The sequence below is a fragment of the Erpetoichthys calabaricus genome, chromosome 18, assembly GCF_900747795.2.
Source record: "Erpetoichthys calabaricus chromosome 18, fErpCal1.3, whole genome shotgun sequence".
Lineage (NCBI taxonomy): Eukaryota > Metazoa > Chordata > Cladistia > Polypteriformes > Polypteridae > Erpetoichthys > Erpetoichthys calabaricus.
Genome location: NC_041411.2, coordinates 35,732,722 through 35,753,095, shown reverse-complemented (window position 1 = coordinate 35,753,095; position 20,374 = coordinate 35,732,722). Strand labels below are relative to the sequence as shown.

General features: G+C 37.9%; 1 protein-coding gene across 2 annotated transcripts in view; it reads right to left on the bottom strand.

Annotated features, from left to right (window-relative positions):
- LOC114668677 (interleukin-17 receptor E) overlaps positions 1–20,374 on the bottom strand; it is an 88,732-nt gene that overhangs the window by 36,616 nt on the left and 31,742 nt on the right. Inside the window, exons 1-9 of one of the 2 annotated variants that reach the window (XM_028824554.2) lie at positions 18,705–19,004; positions 14,675–14,690; positions 13,069–13,191; positions 6,324–6,418; positions 5,712–5,807; positions 5,528–5,603; positions 2,620–2,759; positions 1,528–1,596; positions 1,212–1,278 (exon numbers count right to left, since the gene is read on the bottom strand). In XM_028824554.2, coding sequence (XP_028680387.1) covers positions 1,212–1,278; positions 1,528–1,596; positions 2,620–2,759; positions 5,528–5,603; positions 5,712–5,807; positions 6,324–6,326 — 451 coding nt within the window. In that variant the 5' untranslated portion in view covers positions 6,327–6,418; positions 13,069–13,191; positions 14,675–14,690; positions 18,705–19,004. Of the gene's footprint in view, positions 1–1,211; positions 1,279–1,527; positions 1,597–2,619; positions 2,760–5,527; positions 5,604–5,711; positions 5,808–6,323; positions 6,419–13,068; positions 13,192–14,674; positions 14,691–18,704; positions 19,005–20,374 lie in introns of those variants that run through there. The other variant, XM_028824552.2, reaches the window with a different exon arrangement.

The following is a 20,374-nucleotide window of genomic DNA, read 5'->3' as shown; positions in this document are numbered from 1 at the left end:
GATACTAGGACCCTGCTGAGTATGTTGGAGCACAAACTGCTGAGGTGACCGAAGGACCTTGTAGGCATCATGTGACTTGAGAAATTAAGCCTGTAGGTGGCTGCTCTGTGACAGCAACCAATGAGCAGAGACACGGGATGTAAAATGGAGCAAAGCCTCACTGGCTAGGCAGTGGGGTGACCGGACAGTTAAAGAGAAAAAAATGATAATCAAATGAATTAACATGTGTAGCCTGATACAGTGGGGCAGTATGGTTAACATTTGATCCTTGATTTCATGTTTTATTCATTTTCTGCTTTCTTCCTTCCCTAGCATTTGTTAAAATAAACATATTATTTTATATTGACTTTGAAAATACATTGTTAAAATATACAATATGTATTTTATTTATCTTCTGGGATTTGAGAGTATGTAGATGAATACATTGAACCTGAATGCAATTTTGTCCAGTAAGAATAAAAAAAAAATAAGTACAGCTAATGGAAATTTCTATTGTTCTGTATAATCAAGCAAAACAATTATATGTGAAATTACAGGAGACATTATGGGAATTCAAAATTTGAAATCTTTTGTTTCAAAATGTAATTTAAATAAGTGAATAACAACTTTATATTTGGGTAAATGTTACTTTTGAAATATGCTTGCTTCGCTCCGGCCCCAGGCGTGGTTAAAAATCTTGGCACAAAGTCTAATCTCGTGGAACAAGCCGATTATTACTTTCCTTATTTTCAGAATTTGCACATAGGTTATTTTTGTTCTTTTTTGCTTTCTTTTCTCTCCAACGCTTTTGGATCTCTTTTTGACGCGCTGCTCTTTCTTCTTTGCTTAGTCGTTGACGTGTCATCTAGAACGTATACAATTTTTAAGAGCAGAGAGCACAGGAAGTGTGTCTGCCAAAAGCGTTCCGACAACTGAGAAGTTAGATGGCCATGGTCTTGTTTGAAAATGGTTGTAAGTAGGGGCGTGACTTGCAAAAGTCACCGTCACACGGAACTTGTTTCCAAAGGTTGCAAGATGTGACTGGACCATATCGTGGGACGTGAAAGTGTCTCTCTCTCTTCAAAAGATCATATCTTGTTGCAGGAAAAAAAGTCTGGTCTCGACCCAAGATTGTTTTTTTTTATAATACAGAGATATATTCTATGAATAGGAAAATTGACCATAAAAACAGTTTTTTGTTTTATATGATTAATAGGTTATATTAGCCTTACAGGGCAAGATGTAGTCTTGGAAGATCATCACTTGCTGGCGTAATGCATCAGATTGCAGGTAGAAAACCTAAGAAGAGCAGATAATGCAGGTTATTAGGCCTAATCAAAGGTGATACAGAGATAAGCATTATTACAAAAGAAAACAAAAAACACTACCTCAACCAGGACAATTACACATGCAGTGAAGGCAGAAAAGGACAATAAGAAATCTTAAATGGAGAAGTGAAAATATATGCAATATCTCAAATCTGATACTTAAGCAAGATTTTCCTAAATTAAACTCTCCAACAGATAAATAAATAAGATAATTTCTTACCTCAACACATAGACAGGGAAGGGCAAAACTGAAGTGAAGAGTAGCCGTGACAGCCCATGAAGTATTGATCTGCAGTAAATAAATAAAGCAAACACATAGGACTCTTTTCAATATAAAGTGGTTTAAAATGTAATGTCTTAAAAGTGGAAATACAGTAAGCTCGACAAATATTAAATGATGATGACATGCAACAGAATAAACTAAAAAAAATAAAATTACTGTTAAACACACACTTATTTTGTAAAATGGGAAACTTAATACAGTTTTTAAAAATAAAAGACATCAAAGTACAGCCTGCTTGTAATATTCCCTATTTGTGCTGAATGTGAACTAATGTCCCTCTGTGACCCAAGCCTGGTCTGTAATATGCAAGCAGACTTGGCTGTAAAGAACCAGAGGAACAAAGGAGCTCTGCAGAGGTTTTGTCCTACATATTTCAAAGGACTTACAACAAAACACATTTGGAATTTGAGTATTCATTCATTTTGCATGGGTTTAGTCCTGGGGACCTCCTATGGCTGCAGGTTTTAATTCCAGCCAAGTTCAAAATCAGTGATTTTTTTCTTTAAATTAATCTCTGGATTAGTAGACATTTTCCTGCTCTTAGTCTTAATGGCACTATGACATTTGCATTTATATTAAAAAAAAAAAAACAAACAAAAAAAACCACATTAAGCAGCTCTACTAAAGACAGGATTGATAAACGATATCTACAAGGATCTATATTTTTGTCATAACTAACTATTTAAAATTCTCTTTTCAATTAATTCATTTTCTCTGTGAATATTGCTCCCTTAATTCTATTCAAACTCTAACTGCATAAAGGGGTGCAGATACTTTAGAAAAGTAATGCTAGAAAGCAAAGTGCTTTCTACGTGTCTAAAAAAAATAATAAAATTAAAACATCCACTTAATTTTAGTTTCATGCAAAAATGTGGAAATTGGGCAATAAAAGTGTGCTTTTTTAAGGAAAGAGCCTAGTGAAAAGTAGATTTTAGCTGGAACAAGAATCTGTAGGGTCCATGATCTCCAGACTTGAAGATTTTGCTCTGTTACATGTAATGAAAAAGGCTGGAAAAGAGCGAATTGTACCAGAGTGATCGCAGGAGACTCCAGATCATCACACATGAAGCGCTGTTTGTAGCAAAGACGGGCCTTGACAGGCGGGCCTGGATATACAGAGACCGTGACTGTCCTGTTGCTCTTGTCCACTATATACCCAAACACTGGTCCTGAATGAAAAACACATTTAATTTTTTTTCAAACAACAAAACAATAAATTAAAAAACTATGCACTTTTATGGACGGCACAGCTCCAGAAGACTGTTTTCAAGTCCTGGCCTGGTCACTGTCACCATTGAGTTTGCACAATTTTTCCATGTCCATTTCCATGTATTTTTCTCCAACATTTCAGAAAAGTAGAGAGTATGCTACCTGAGACTATAAATTGACCAGCTCAAGTGTACCCTGTGATACATTGGCACCTTATCCATGACTGGTCACTACCATTCCTAGAGGCTCCCTCTGACCTTGTACTATATTAAGTGGGTTCATAAAATGGATAAAAGGTAAGAGAACTTATAACATTAATTTATATCTTCCTCGTTAAATGGTAAAAGTCAATTGTTACACTATTAATCAATTCTGCACATTAAATTTCTTTTCCACACATATGTTTCCTTCACTTATGCTATTCCTCCTTTCTCTATACTAATTTTTTTTAGGAAATAAACAGTAAAAGTGTATTGTTTTGAACATGTTATAGCTTGATTTTTCATACTTATTTACTTTTACCCTCATATCCTCATTGTACCAGTTAGATTCAACATATGCCGTAATAGTTAAGGACCCAGCTACTATCACGTAACACTAAAAGAACTAGGACTTTAAGGCTTACATCTGTATATTGTGTATATCACATTATAAAGAGAAGAGAACGAAATAAAACAGGGATTAAATATGCCTTCAATACAATCCAGCCATCACTGTTAAGGGGTAAGCTCAGTGATATGTAGGTGGATGAGCCTCTGGTGTCCTGGATGATGGACTATCTGTCTAGCAGACCACACTTTGTGAGACTCTAATACAGATGTGACAGACAATGGAGGACAACAAGGAACAGTCCTGTCATTTTCTCTTCACACCTCTCACTATAAATGTAACATCAGGTCTCGTCACTTGCAGAAACTCTCACAAGATTCTGTACTTATGGAGTGTAAGGGAGATGAGACAGAGCATAGGAGTCAGGTGGAGAAGTTTGTTTCTTGGTACAGAAAGAACAGTCTAAAAATTTTCCTCTGGAGATAAAGTTTTAGGAAATTAACATCAACAGTACAAAGGAACTGGTTACTGACTTCTACTGCACCAAAGAGCATCTACTGTATGTTTGGTCACTCAAAGAGTGGATGTAGACGAGGTGCACTTCTACAAGTACTTGGGGCTCTACATCAATGACAGGTTGGACTACTCCTGCAATCAGGCTCTTTTTCCTGAGAAGGCTGCGTTTCTTTAATGTGGGATGTGACATATGTCAGTCACATCTTCTGCAACTCTGTGATGGCCAGTTTGATTTCTTAGGCCGTGTTGTGCTGGGCTGGTAACTTCATTTTAAGAGAGGCCCACCAAATCAAGAAGATGATTAAAAGGGCAGGCTCAGAATGCACTCTGGATCCCCTTAAGGTCACAGTGTAGATAAGAACAAAAAACCGAGAGCCATTGTAAACAACGCTGCACATCCTGTCTCTGACACACTAACACAGAGAACTTTCAGCCAATGAATTATTCAGCAAACGTTTGTCATGAAATGATATTTTATACCACCTGCAAAATATCTGCATAATGCCTCACTGGGACTGTGACCGCCAAGTCAGAAGTTTTCTTTTTAATTTTCATTCATTCTGGTGTGTGATCAGACTAAAGTATCTATCATATAGTACCTTTCATTACCTATCTATCCATGTGTATAGGGATTAATAAAGTATCTATCTATCTAGAGTGTCTTTCCTATTTTTCTATCTATGTACCAAGACAAAGGGTGCCCATTATTAACTAGCTATGTTAACTATTGTGCCACCATGCCACCTGTCAATTTTAATACTAGTTAGATACAAAAGTTACACTTTTGTCAGCCTAATAATTGTGCTCACTGCATCCATTAATACAAGTAAAACTTTTTAATGCTATAAAACAAACTGGACGCACTATTTTCCAATTATGTTTTTATACATTTAAATTATTTAGTTTCTTTTATTATAGTTACTTGAAACTTTATAATTAATACCAGCAATTCTGAATATTTGTTGCATAGTGTATTAATGGCTTCTGCACGTAAAGGTTGGAACAGGACTCTATCATCTGTTTGTACTAAAAATGGCAGTAAAGTTCAGGCCAATATTTGAAAACATCAGGTACTGCTGTTACAATAGTTTGATCATCTGGGTCATTGGTTAGACTGGAGGGCATCATTGTGGTGCAGTGTCGAGCCAAGCTGCCTCACAGGTCCAAAGTTCTCATTATGAATCTTGGCCTAGTCATTGCCTTGTAGAGTTTGCATTTCTGCATTTGTTTTTTTCTATGAATTGAGTTTTCTTCCACACCTCAAACATGTACAAGTGAGGCTATCTCGAACGAGTGTGGGAGCATTCATGAGCGTGTCCTATGATGGATTGTCAGAATCATCTGTATTGACTCCCAGTAACGTCAGGATAGACACTGAATTTGAGTATACGTACTGTATATGATAATGAACGGACAATTGCACAATACACACATTAGGTTGAATCTAGTGTTTTGTTCTAGTGCATATTACATTCCACCATCCATCCATTATCCAACCTGCTATATCCTAACTACAGGGTCACGGGGGTCTGCTGGAGCCAATCCCAGCCAACACTGGGCACAAGGCAGGAAACAAACCCCGGGCAGGGCGCCAGCCCATCGCAGGGTAATTACATTCCATATGTGATCAAAACATATTTAACAGTGAAGTCTAATATTGTACCTTCCTCCAGCTTTTCCAAATTGTAGGTGCCTTGGTTCTGTACATGTGCCACAAAACAGTCGCGCCTGAGCTCCCACTTAAGAGAAAGTGACAAATTGTTAGACAGGCAGCGTCTTATTTCTATGGAATACACAGGATCACAAACTGAAGCAGAACAAACACTCAGAGGTCCTTAAAAGCTTACTGCACTCGGTCTTTTCATACTGTGAAATGATTCGTTCATCTCTGGATGACTTGTCGCCTTTCTGCCAGGGTCATATGTTTGAACTGTATAAGACCACTGCAAAATGAACAAAGGGGAAAATACATCAGCTCCACACAGCCAAGATACAAGTTTTGGTTTCAGAGACAATTCTTAACTATCCCTTCAAAAAAAAGGATGTTAAATACCCATCCTTGACACAAAACTCTGACAGAGCATAAAAATTATTAACTTTGATTAGTGATCACTATAAATAATGAAATGTTAAAATTAAGTTACTGTAAAAAAGAAATTGGCACCTTACTGTGACTGTATAAGAGAATGGTCTAGCACATGCCAGACAAATGAAACATATCAGATCATAAGAGTTTTGCTTAAACAAACAACACAGCTACATCCTTTTGAAGTTTTAAAGACTACAAAAAGAAAAACGATGCCTTTGGTTGGTTGGTTGGTTGGTTGGTTGGTTGGATGGATGGATGGATGGATGGATGGATGGATGGATGGATGGATGGATGGATGGATGGATGGATGGATGGATGGATGGATGGATGGATACTTTATTAATCCCAATGGGAAATTCACAGCACCTACCATACTGTTGATTAGGCTTCCCCACCAATCCAGCCATTGTCTGTTGGTTTGCACCTCTAGGAAATGGGCCAGAAATTTGTGCACATTGGCGATGCCTTTGGAAAATAACAAGATAGAAAATGAGGATGTCAAGCAAAACAGGAGAAAGACAAAGATACAAAAAGAAAGTAAGGCATAGTCAACTGTGGTAATCATTCTTTCATACACATTAAATCACAAAACCTAAATCAAAATTTAAAAAACACACAAACAATACGTTTATGCAGGCAGTAACAGTATCACTAGTTCTCAAATATATCAAGTTTAAATTGAAAACACATTTTGTTAAACAGCTTAATTCCACCACTCTATCCAAGTGGAGTGGGGTGGAGGCTAGCCCAGCAGCACTGGGTCAAAGGAGGCCAGCAGGAATGCAAAAACCAAAAGGAAACAGCAGGGTTCACTGCACACGTAACTCAAGTGGCATTGCTGAGAGTGTCCTAGTCGTTTAAGCGCTGGACTGCAAAACAGACGCCGGAGAGTTTAGACTCCGCTAATAATACACTGTGTGACCCTGTGCAAGTCATTCGACTGATCCGAGCTCCAAAACTAGTAAGAACAACAAGTATACAACTGTAATTGTAAATCTTCATGGAAAACAGAAAACTTGATAAAAAGTGTTAATGGAACTGTAGCTTAACATTCCCAAATCTGTAACCCAGACAAGAATTTTGTCAAGAACAAGGCATTATTTTTTGGAGAGGTACTGCATTATAAACTCTTCCAATGGGGAGATGACAAACACAGCACACGATGAAAATCTGTTTTATAACTTATGTCTACATTAGGTGTCACACATTTTCTAATTATTTCTTTTTCAGTTGCCCTGCTTTGCAAAATACTAGCTCAATAACCTTCAAACATGGACCTGATGCTTCTTTTTATCATAATCACTGTTTTAAAAGTAAGGAAAATCTTGACATTGTGTATTTATTTCTGGTCTTGCTGCACAGTGTCAAAAATTTCAAATACCGTATATTATATTAAAAAAATCCTGGGACAAGACGAGACTTTTTCAGAGAGATAATTTCAAGTCCCGCAAGACAAGACTTTGTGCCAAGAGATTTAACCACACCCAGGGCTGGAAATAAAAGACAAAGAGTAGATGACAAAGTAGAACATCGTAAAGAGGTTCCAAAACTTTTGGCACGATATACATGCAGAGCAGGTTAGAGAAAATGAAAGTACTAAAATTTGAAAGTCTCAAAAAACTGATAGTATGATCACATTAGCGCTAAAAAATGGAAATTATTACTCGGTGAAATAACGGAACAGCGAAAAGAGATCGCATATATGGACATAGGTGATATGAGAGAAGTATCTAGATATTTTTCGGCTTTAAAGTTTAAGTCAGAAACTTCTAGATTGTCTAATTCGTGATGCCATCAGGGAAAAGTAGCGTTTCTTCCCAATGAAGAGGCGTATCTGCGAGAAATAAAAGATTTGTTATATGGTGAAAGTAAAATCCACAAACACTACAGGCAAAATATCAGAATAATCTGTCCGCGTTCGCATCACTCAATGCTCAAAACATAGATGTACACAATAATGGACCATACGCTATGAGAATCTGTGGTCCTGCAACAATTAAAGCTACTACAAGTTTAATTTCAAAGAAACCACAGTTCAGTCAGGTTTATATTTATGATCACGGAGAAGCGATGAAACATAGAATCGAAAGAGTTAAATGATCAGATGTATTAGAAATTCTACAGCCAATAATGGATACAAATCCATATGTCCAAAAGTATCGCAATTTACACGAAATTTACCTGAAAAACATGGACAAAGAAGTTTTCTTGTATTTCTAAATGAATCTGAAAGATCACGCTCGCATATATAATAAACCAACATGTGATGAATTGTCAGCGACAATAGTTTCGAAAGACGGAGATATCAAAGACAGAGTTGATATTCGTGTTTATCCATAAGTACAGCATGATTCATCGCAAGCAGCAGATCCGGGAAAGGACTAGTATGTAGGGCCCACATGGGGGTTGGTGAGTGAAGCGAGCAGGGGGCAGAGCCCCCTAGTATTGTTTTAAAAAAAATCAGTTTGCACTTGATCAACAGGTGTCAATTCTTAGTATGCAGCTCTTTTGTTCGTGTAATTTTTTTCCACATTTTCTTACAGCATTTTATGATGAACAGCCTAGTTTGTTGCTCAACAGTTGGTTATCTTGTTATTGGTGTCTACAATTAGCTGCTGATTAGCTGTGCACACTCAGTTTCTGTTTGTTAGTCATTTGTACAGAAATGTCAACTAATACTGTATTTTTAAACCATTACTAAAACTCTTCTTATTCTTCTTCTATTGCCAGGCTGCATTAATGCATCTCGGATGAAGGAGATTTGGAATCATCAGATGGAAGGAGTCTCTCATTAGACTGGACAGCCAGCACAGACCCCACAAGAGAAAACCCACAAAGGGGCAGGCGACCAGTTGGCCGAGGTCTCACAGACTGTGATTTTGTTTTAAAATTTTAATCTTCTCCATTGTCAACTGGCCATAGTTCATCAATTTATTAATGGACAAGAGCTGATTACTGTTGGTTTCCATTTAGGCTTAATCCGTTGTTCTCTGTGTGTTTTAACAAATCTGCATTTATATGTGTACCAGTTCTGTATTTAGTACAATTTATAATTGTATTTTAACTGAGAATTGTTCACAGCGATTGGCGACTGCAGTGAAAAGTGCGATACAAAAACATAAATTGTATTTTATTGTATTACATATTGTTAATTGGCCACTGGTTAAAATGGTGAAAACAAAAACAAAAATTATTGAGGTTTTAAAACCTAAATGAACAAGAGAACTGAAGTGAGGCAAGAATGGCAGAAAGAAAGAAAGAAAGAAAGAAAGAAAGAAAGAAAGAAAGAAAGAAAGAAAGAAAGAAAGAAAGAAAGAAAGAAAGAAAGAACATTCCTTTGTAGCAATATACAGTTTATATCAGTTTTGTAGAGAATTAAAACACAGTAAAGAAAGACAACTGCAATGTCATTAAATGACAAGGTAAAGAATTTTACCTTTAATTATGAGATTGAAAGAAATATGTAGATAGAATAGGAGCCAGGACCAAGAATGAGAACAACAGCCCAAATACACAGTATTTCCGAATTGAAACTGCATTTAAACAATCTTTTATATTTAAACTTTCAAAGTGGCTTTTCACTGGAATATTGTTTCTGTTTAAATCTATGTATGTATTATACTTTTTAAAATTTATTTGCAGTTCTTAATTTCTCATAGCAGGATCTGTGGTGATTTACAAAATATGGCTGTACAGTACCTAACACAATAATTCACAAGTTCATAAATAAAAACACTCCATAATTATTCTTTCTTACCAGGATGTCTACAAAACCAATTATTCAAAATGGAGCTTAGAGACAGCCTAAAGAAAAAGGCTACAAATTAAGACTTAAATAATGCATCGTTATTTTAGTTGTTTACATAAAATCTTCAAGTGGTCTACTTTTATATAAATATATACACACACACATACACACAGTATATAGCGAATCTGCCGCTCGTGTATGGTGAAGTGGATGTACAATTTAAACAGATTGTTATTTTCATGAGAATAGTTACGTATGCATAATAGACCTAACTATTTTACATTACAGCAAGTATTTAACTATAGTAAAAAATATTAAAACGTCAAATTGAAAGAAAATTATCTTTCATGTTGCGTTAGAGGTATTTGTTGCGTTATATATTTTAATTCTGTTTGGCTTTGAAATTAACACGCAAATACTTTTTCAACTTATACTTTTACTGTAAAACTTCAGTAAAAACAATTTTTTGAATTAACTTTTTCTCAATATTCCATTGAATTTTGATTCCATGTTTGGAGTTACATTGTGACAACGCAACGTATAACTGCCCGTGAGTGAATTTCATTTCTTTCTCTCTAATAAATAAACCGATTTTTTTGAATGTTTGTTCCTGTGATTTGTTAATTGTCATAGCCAAAGCTATTCTAATGGGAAACTGTTAACGTTTTAATACGAATGGAATATCAAGATCTCCTTTGGTGTCTAATGTTATCCGCGGAAGATGTTCTACATTACCTTTCTCGTCGCCTGTTAAAATTTTACCTGTCAGAATTGTTCGACCAATTTTGAATACAACTAATCTTGTCCTATAGCATAGCCCATCACTCAGATATAAATTACGCAATAACATTACGATATATTCTTCTTTCAACAGTAATTCAGCCGGTGGAAGACCGAACAGTGTTAACGGTTGTAGATATTCTATGGGATATTGTAAGTTGATGTTTTCAGCTTTTGCACCATCACCACTAACTTCGCGTTAATTCATTTGACTTCGTTTCTCGGTGCTAGGATTGCCCATGTACTCATTTCTTCTGTTGATAACCTTTCTGGATGAAATTCTTCAATAAGATTTGGACATAAGTCTTCTTTTATTTGGGAACTTAAAGTGAGGAAAACGTAAAAATATATAAATTCATGAGAGCTGAGAGCGCAGGAAATGTGTCTGAGAAAAGCACTCACACGAATGAGATGTGTGTGGCCCGAAATGGTTGTGAGGAGGGCGGGACTTGAAAAAATCTCTGGGCAATAGTCTCGTCTCAAGATTTTCTTTTATATATATATATATATATATATATATATATATATATATATATATATATACACACAGTATATATGGTTGAAAATACTTTTACTGTCAAATAATGCAAAGAGTACATGACACGTGTTTCGCCCTCATTCTGGGCTCATCAGGCGTACACACTCACTGCATCCCCTCTCGGGAATCGAACCTCGAACGTCAGCGCCAGAGGCAAAGGCCCTAACGTTGCGCTACAGCGTATGGTTTGTTCATTTGACAGCATGTAGATCGGGGTAATTACATTCATGGTATTCGTAGTCTGGCCACCCATACAATCAGATTGTGATTCAGACTACGAATGCCATGAATAAATATATTATATATATTATATATTATATATATATATATTAATTTTACTGTGACACACCTGATGAATGTTATACACTTTATAATGGACAGCATGTATGGGGTTGGCATCACTGCCAGGATTTGGACACCCACAGGGAATGCTGGGAATTGCAGTCTAGTAGCGCAGCCCTGTTGGGGTCCATGTGTGCCGTTAATGGGTGCTGTACGGACTTCTACTCCCTACTTTTTGGGACATCCGTATGACCATGAAGTACTTCCAAAGAGCAATGCCCTGGCACCGGAAGTACTCCTGGGTCTTTAATAAAAAGAACTACACTGCTTTGTCCAGGCGAGTCGGAACCAGGAAATGAGACAGGCAACATTCACCTGGGGCGAGTAGCAGTGAAGACAACAGTCAAGAACAGTACTTGTAATTGCTGTATGGAGGTATTTCTTTAAAATATAAACCTTTGTTTTGAACCTGGGACTTGTCTGTGTACAGTGATCCCTCGCTATATCGCGCTTCGCCTTTCGCGGCTTCACTCTATCGCGGATTTTATATGTAAGCATATTTAAATATATATATGTCTGATTTTTTGCTGGTTCGCGGATTTCTGAGGACAATGGGTCTTTTAATTTCTGGTACATGCTTCCTCAGTTGGTTTGCCCAGTTGATTTCATACAAGGGACGCTATTGGCAGATGGCTGAGAAGCTACCCAGCTTACTTTTCTCTCTCTCTCGCGCTGACTATCTGTGATCCTGATGTAGGGGGTGTGAGCAGGGGGGCTGTTCGCACACCTAGATGATACGGACGCTCGTCTAAAAATGCTGAAAGATTATCTTCACGTTGCTACCTTCTGTGTGCAGCTGCTTAGTGAAGCGACATGCTGCACAGTGCTTCGCATACTTAAAAGCTCAAAGGGCACGTATTGATTTTTGACTTTGTTTTTCTCTGTCTCTCTCTCTCTTTGTCTGCTCCTGACGGAGGGGGTGTGAGCTGCCGCCTTGTGCCGCGGTGCTTCGCATACTTAAGCCAAACAGCCCTATTGATTTGTTTGCTTTCCTCTCTGTTTCCTTTGAAGAGGAAGATATGTTTGCATTCTTTTAATTGTGAGACAGTACTGTCATCTCTGTCTTGTCATGGAGCACAGTTTAAACTTTTGAAAAAGAGACAAATGTTTGTTTGCAGTGTTTGAATAACGTTCCTGTCTCTCTACAACCTCCTGTGTTTCTGCGCAAATCTGTGACCCAAGCATGACAATATAAAAATAACCATATAAACATATGGTTTCTACTTCGCGGATTTTCTTATTTCGCGGGTGGCTCTGGAACGCAACCCCCGCGATGGAGGAGGGATTACTGTATTCATGTTTGGGGCTCTTTATTGCCCCCTACTGATCACAACTTCAAAACAATACCTGATGTCCCAACCTAATCTTCTTTTACATTTTTTTTTTCAGCTTAAGAATAAACTAACTTTGTTTCTTTTGCAATGGATGCTGACACAGCCCTTAAACTACAGTAACTCCATTATAGCTTATTAAGGCAGGAGAATTTAACCATGCAGTTAGAAGCTCAAGACTGGACATTACAGGGACTTGTTATACCAACTTATCAGAGTCGAACGTCAGCAAACTTAGATTCCCACAACTGTAAAGATAAGCTGTTGTATGGAAAATCAACATACAAGCAAGTACAGTGAGCTGCAGAAAGTTCTTCACAAACTCAAATATGCAAATTATCCAAATACATAACTTGTAGACAGTTGCTAAACTGACCTTTAATACAAAGGTGAACTTTGAGTCTGACACGTGCCTGACAGTCTTGATATGGTGCACAGTACTCAATGGTCGACAGACTTAACTTCGCATTCTGAAGGCTTGTAGTTAGATTCTTTTCACCTGTAAAGCCAATAACATACAAAAGCATTTTCAAAATGAAGTTCATAACGTTCTACCAAGCTGCTTATAAATATTATAGCAGATAACTATAACTTGTTATATACATGCAGTTTCAAGTTGAATTACAAGTAAAAGAGGCAAAAGTATGCAGTGAAGCATTTCACTCCTGTGTACTTCTTCATGTTGTGTATATTCTGTCAAGTTGTTGAACAGTAGCACATTATGCCTTCTATCCCTCAATGTGAAGTATGTGTAATAATTAAATTAATATTCTCAATCCCAATTCAATTCACACCCAATTCAGAGTTACAGGCAACCAGAGGTTATGATAGTGACATCAGGCAAAAAGCAGTGCTGCATGTGGAGCCAATCCATCAAAGAGTACCTTCACTCTCACTTAGCCTCATGCAGGGCAAATTTACATAAAACAGAAACGTCTTTGGAATGCGTAATGCAGGTACTGGAAGAATGTACAAGCTTCACACAGGAACCACTTAGGTGTGGGATTCAAACCTAGGACAATGGATGGGTGAGGAAGCAGAGTTGGCCACTGCACCATCACTAACAAATTAACCTAAAGGACATTATCAGATCTGGCACTGTCTCGTTGCATGATGAACTGTCAGCCAACGGAGTTGTTTTCTTGCACATCGGTTAACAACACAGCAGTGTTGCCCCTTAACATCCATCAAGTAGCAAAGCAAAAAAATAAAAAACAAATCACGCCCTCCCCCAGCTTCCTTTCAAAATTGTGTTACTGTAAGAGTGACGTACGATCAGCAAGCCAGATATCATTTTGAAAAGACATTTCTTTCTGTGGTTGGGCTAATGAACCAGAACATCAGGAGCTGGTAAAGGGAATATAAGAGGCGCCTGAATATTTCCATTAGGCTGAATCTACAGCTAAACAGAAGTTGAAGCAGTGATGTCTTGTTGGTGATTAACAATTGATCGCAGGTAATTTAGTACAGAAAACGTCACCATGAAACACACAAGTGGGAGAGACTTAGAAGAGCAGTTGTATAGCAAGGATGGTGGCTCACATGCTGGCCATCCCAAACTCTCCACTGTTCTTCGACACATAGCACCCTCTTTATAACTTGTTTATTAATATCCTTTGGTTTTCTATCCATCCATCCATTTCCCAACCCGCTGAATCCGAACACAGGGTCACGGGGGTCCGCTGGAGCCAATCCCAGCCAACACAGGGCACAAGGCAGGAACCAATCCCGGGCAGGGTGCCAACCCACCGCAGGGCACACACAAACACACCCACACACCAAGCACACACTAGGGCCAATTTAGAATCGCCAATCCACCTAACCTGCATGTCTTTGGACTGTGGGAGGAAACCGGAGCGCCCGGAGGAAACCTTTGGTTTTCTATTTGTGAAGAGTTTACCTGTGAACACTTGAAAATATGAAATAAGAGCCCAATGTTCTACCATAGAAAGCATGCCCGTTGAATATTAAGGAGTACTTACTGGAGTCATTATGAATCTGCAAAAAGAAAAAAAAAAAAGAGGAAAAAAAAAGTTAAATTTGTCTCTGCATAAAAAGGCCAAACATGAGAAAGAAAAGAGCATCCCATCCCAGGATAAACAATGTTAGTTAAGAATACCCACATATTTGTCTAAGAAATTTTCAAATTATTAGAAGATTTCATCCATCCATCCATCCATTATCCAACCTGCTATTTCCTAACTACAAGGTCACGGGAGTCTGCTGGAGCCAATCCCAGCCAACACAGGGCGCAAGGCAGGAAACAAACTCCGGGCAGGGCGCCAGACCACCGCAGTTGTAAGAAGACCTTCAAAGTAAATTTATGGTGCAGGTGCAGGATGAAGACCACTTTTCCTTCTGATTGCTTAAGCCAGGTTTGGTGGATTGGAAAAGACATTGACCACTATTTTATTGGATTTTGCTCTTTGCATGTTTATTGTTCACTTAGAAAAACTGTACGTTCATTCATCCAGAATTGAATCAGCTCAATTCAAATCAGGGTTTCATTACGCAGAACCCATTCAGGTAACATCAAGGGCTAAAGGCAGAAACTCATGCTGGATGGATCAGCAGTCCTTCGAAGAGAACACTTACACATACATAATGACATAAGTTTAGAATGGCCAATGAATTTAATGAACATCTTGGAGTATTCAGTATTTACCCTGAGGAAAATTTCACAGAAGTACAAGGGAAACATACGAACTCTACTCAGAAATTTCTAGTCTAGGATTCAATGAGGCCATCTATGAGGCAGCAGACTAACCACTGTACCCCTGTGAATTAGGCCCTGAGGCTTACATGCTTTTTGCCATCGTCTTTTTCTCCTTCAGGTTCTTATATTTTTACGTACTCTAACTACACACAGAACTAACAGGACTTCCTACTGAGATTCACCCATTGTATTATGGTCATTTTCTTGCAGGAACATTTTCCTCAGTGATGTACTGTATAAGCTGTGAGCTTTACGATTGAAACTGAGGTCTGCTACATGTCAGAATTCTAATTGAATACCAGTCTACACTCTTTTCTGAATTATGCCTTTTAAAATTTGCCAAGTCAGATTATGCCTGGCAGGTTAAAAATGCATTTAAAAGAAAATTGCTCAGTGAGGCTTTCCTAGGCTATTGAATCCGTAATTAAGCATTGGACAATGACCAAACTCTCTTCTGAGTTCTACTCTTTTATTCAGGCGGCTCTATATTCCAGACTGTCACTTTTCTCCCTCTTCCTGTGGTCTGAGAAACCGTACAGGACCATTAGCACTAGCTCCGCTAGACTCGGGGACAGTGTTTAGTTAAGACTTATAAGACTACTCAATAGCTACTAAACACAGTCATCTTACTGACAACAGCATGAATAGGCCTCTAGGCTCATTTAACGTTTCTATTCTTTTGTGGGTCTGCTCCTTCGCATATTGCTGCGCTTCTTACCGCATATCTACCATCCAGGGCTCTCAGGTCCTCAGATCAGATATTATTATGCATTTCATGAATATGTCGGAAGCTAACAAGTGAGGCTTTGGAACACTCGGACTTATAAAATTAGAACTTTTCCCTCAATCTATAGTTTAAAAACTACCTGGAAAATCTCATTTTTATTCACTGGTTTTTGGTTCAAAGTAAGGGCTTATTCTTATATTTTTAAGACTTCTGTACTAATGCTGTATATTGTTTTTTAGTTATTTGTTTGTATTCATGTTATTTTATTAATTTGTATCTTCTGTGAACTGTATTTTTACTGGATGTTTGTTTTATTAATGATAAGCACTTTGGTCAACCTATGTTAAATGTGCTGCTTAAATAAAGCTGACTTGACATGTGCAAAGTCACACAAAATTAATATACATAAAAATATGTATCTTGTTAAATAAATAATATTGAATTATATTACTTGGCAAAAATGTTAACAAAATAATGCTAGCACAGCATACAGGTAAGAAAATATATGGCTAGTTGATGAAGGAAAGGAAACAAAAACTTCAGGATGTAGCATCCCAGGAGAATCCGCAGGTCTGGGGAGGTTCAGGGACCTTTGTAACAGGTAAAGTTTGCTGACTTAGCCCAGCTGACTGCCTTCCCTCTTTTGGGGTCTTACAATTTCAAAAATCACATGTTGAAACTCTGCCACCTCCAGCTCTGTCTCCTGTTTTTTAGTCAGTGCCACCGTCTCCAACCCATACAACATAGCTGGTCTCACTACCGTCCTGTAGACCTTCCCTTTCACTCTTGCTGATCTCCGTCTTTCACAAATCACTCCTGACACTCTTCTCCACCCTGCCTGTACTCTCTTTTTCACCTCTCTTCCACAATCCCCATTACTCTGTACTGTTGAGCCCAAGTATTTCAACTCCTCCACCTTCGCCAACTCTACTCCCTGCATCCTCACCATTCAACTGACCTCCCTCTTATTTACACACATATATTCTGTCTTGTTCCTACTGACCTTCATTCCTCTCGTCTCTAGGGCATGTCTCCACCTCTCCAAGGTCTCCTCAACCTGCTCCCTACCATTGCTACAGATCACAATGTCATCAGCAAACATCATAGTCCACGGGGACTCCTGTCTAATCTCGTCTGTCAACCTGTCCATCACCATTGCAAATAAGAAAGGGCTCAGAGCCGATCCCTGATGTAATCCTACCTCCACCTTGAATGTATCTGTAACTCCTACCGTAGACCTCACCACTGTCACACTACCCTCATACATATCCTATACAACTCTTACGTACTTCTCTGCCACTCCCGACTTCCTCATACAATACCACAGCTCCTCTCGAGGCACCCTGTCATATGCTTTCTCCAGGTCCACAAAGATGCAATGCAACTCCTTCTGGCCTTCTCTATACTTCTCCATCAACACCCTCAGAGTAAAGTTTCAGTCTGTAGAATATTCTCTACACAATCGTGAGAGTCCTTAACACGGCCGCTAAGTTTAGTGGTGTCAGTGAAGATCTGTTCTGCATGTTTGTGGTTATGTTTATTTTGGAAGCACTGATCCATTAGAGGTTTACTTGCTCAATTATCTGCAATATGAGCTTTTTGGCATGTCTCAAAATTACCAGTCCTATGAAAATTTAGCAGGTTCAGCTCCCTCAGCTCTGTGGCCACCAACACTTTGAAGCTCTCATGCCGAGTCTGACCATGAAGCCCCACGAGACGTCACTTCCTATTTCTCTAAACTCCCTTTTATTATTCCTGGCTGTACTTTATTCTCCAGTTGACTTTTGGGCAACAACTCTCCTGTTGTCTATTTCCACTTTGATCTCACCTCAAATGGTCAAAGTTTATTTAATCATGCAGAAAATTGATCTTGTGCTGTATTTTGATATGTTGAACGGTCCTCTTGTTTACTTTGTGATAGGGTGTGCTGTGAATCGAGCAACATAAATATTAATTGATGTGCTTTAAATATCTGAAAGTGTTCTGGATATTAACAGCATTGCTCTCTGTGTGCTATCATAACACTCAGTTTTCGTGCCGTCATTTTTTTTTTTAAACTGTAATGACTACTTTTTATGTGAAATTGAATCCATGATACTTTGCATTAACACAACTGTTGAGAAGACATTTGCATTTTCCAGCAGCCGTCAACTACAATACAATATTTTGTTTCTTCTTTGAAATGACCTCCGTACATTTTTTAAAAAGTTTCCTTTTCTTCCATCTTCTCAACTTTCATTCAATTTGAAACTTTAAACTAGTAACTATTTATATGAAACATTTTAGAATGTTTAGGAAAGACTTATTTTTTTTTTTCTAACAATCAAATGCAATGCATAAAACAATCTTACATGAGGAGTCCAATAATTTCCATATGAGATTAATGTAGGAAAGCGACATTTTTAGCTGCAAATTTAAGAAATGTGTATTCATTTTTAGGATAGTAAAAAGTACTGTATGCTGCTGAAATGCATTTACTAATTTTATTGATCAGCTGGCACAGACTTAAACTCGTTCTTGCCATCAGGGTTTATGCAGGGTCACATATCCTAAATGATTCAATATTTACCTGCGTGTGTTCTTTGACAAAGGTTGCAGTTTGAAAGTAGTTCGACTTGTTTGCCAGTGCAAAAATAACTGTCAGTTTCCTACTGTGCTAATTCTGACAATGCAGCAGAGATTCCTACAAGTTACTGAGATCCACAACAGTGGCAGCTGTAGAAACATGAATTTACTGGACTCTGAAGTACGTTCTTCCTGTGAAACACATGAACACACCAAAGATGTCATGTGCAGTTATTGTGTAATAAAACATCAATTATTTAATTCTCTCAAAGTTTTACAAGATTCAAAACTAGAAGGTTGCAAAACAGCCTTAAGCAAAGTCAATATAGTTTGAGAAAGCCTACAAAATTTACATATACAAATACATCTGAGGTATAAAAATGACATATTAATACAATTATTACACATAAAAATAGTGAGTGCACATATATACATGGATTCGTCAAAAAGGTGAACCTGTATTTCAGACTTACTCCACAGATGGTCTTCCTGCCATTGAAGACATTTACCTCCATCGGTGCTTGCGTAAGACAAGCAGCATCATAAAGGACCACAGCCATGCAGCACACCAGCTGTTCTCCTTGTTACTGTCTGGCAGACGATACAGGAGTCTGGCTGCTCGGACTACAAGACTTAAGAACAGTTTTTACCACCAGGCCATTCGACTCCTCAACAGCAACACCTGAACACTTACATACACTTTCATTACATCTACATTGCACTACTCACACACAAACTGTACCTGCACACACTCTGAATACTGACTGGAATATGCATCTGCACTTATAAAACATTATCTGTGCAATAACTGTCATTTGTACTTGCTGCTCATTCAACTCATATTGCTCTATAACTTCTTTTAAAACATACACATTTTATTTTATATGACTTGTCTATTTTTAACTTGTAATCTTTTTTTAAGCTTTATTGGATCTAGGCTGAGTGACTTGTTTTTCTTGTCATACACATTTCATTGTATGTTGACCCTGTGTTAACCTATATATGACAAATAAACCTAAACCTAAACCTAGATTACTGAAAATATAGACTTTGTAGGTTTACAATATTGACATTCCTCTGCAATCTAATAAACTCGCCAGCCCTAACATAAAACATTCAATCAAGACGGCATTTTCAAACTTACATTAAAGTGTTATTAGTTTTAAATAAATGGCATTAAAGTGTTATTAGTTTACCATAAATACATACAAAAACACCACACACACACACACACACACACACACACACACACACAGAGTAATTGCCAGATCAATGTATTTTTTGTTCTTCAAAGTTCTAGCATCACAACTCATGAACCTGACAGAGCTACTGTAAATTGAAAAGGCTTTGCTTGCATGTCCAAAAGTAGTTCACTGGATGAAAGTGATTTTCTTTACTTTGTAGTAAAATGCTTCTCTTTAGAAGTTGAATATCCATCACGTCATACATGTGCGTCAGTGGATCACTCTCAGGGCTCCTCTAAGGTATGTGGTGCCACCCCGGGACCAGCAGGGACACCGGTGCTAATCATGTCCTCTCCTATCCCCTCCCTCCACAGAGTTGAGAAAATGCCCAGTGAGGACATCCGACTCCGCCCCCAATAAATCACAGGGTCAACGGAAGAGGGCATTACTCTGTGAGCACAGCACACCACAGGATGGAGCTCCTGCATAT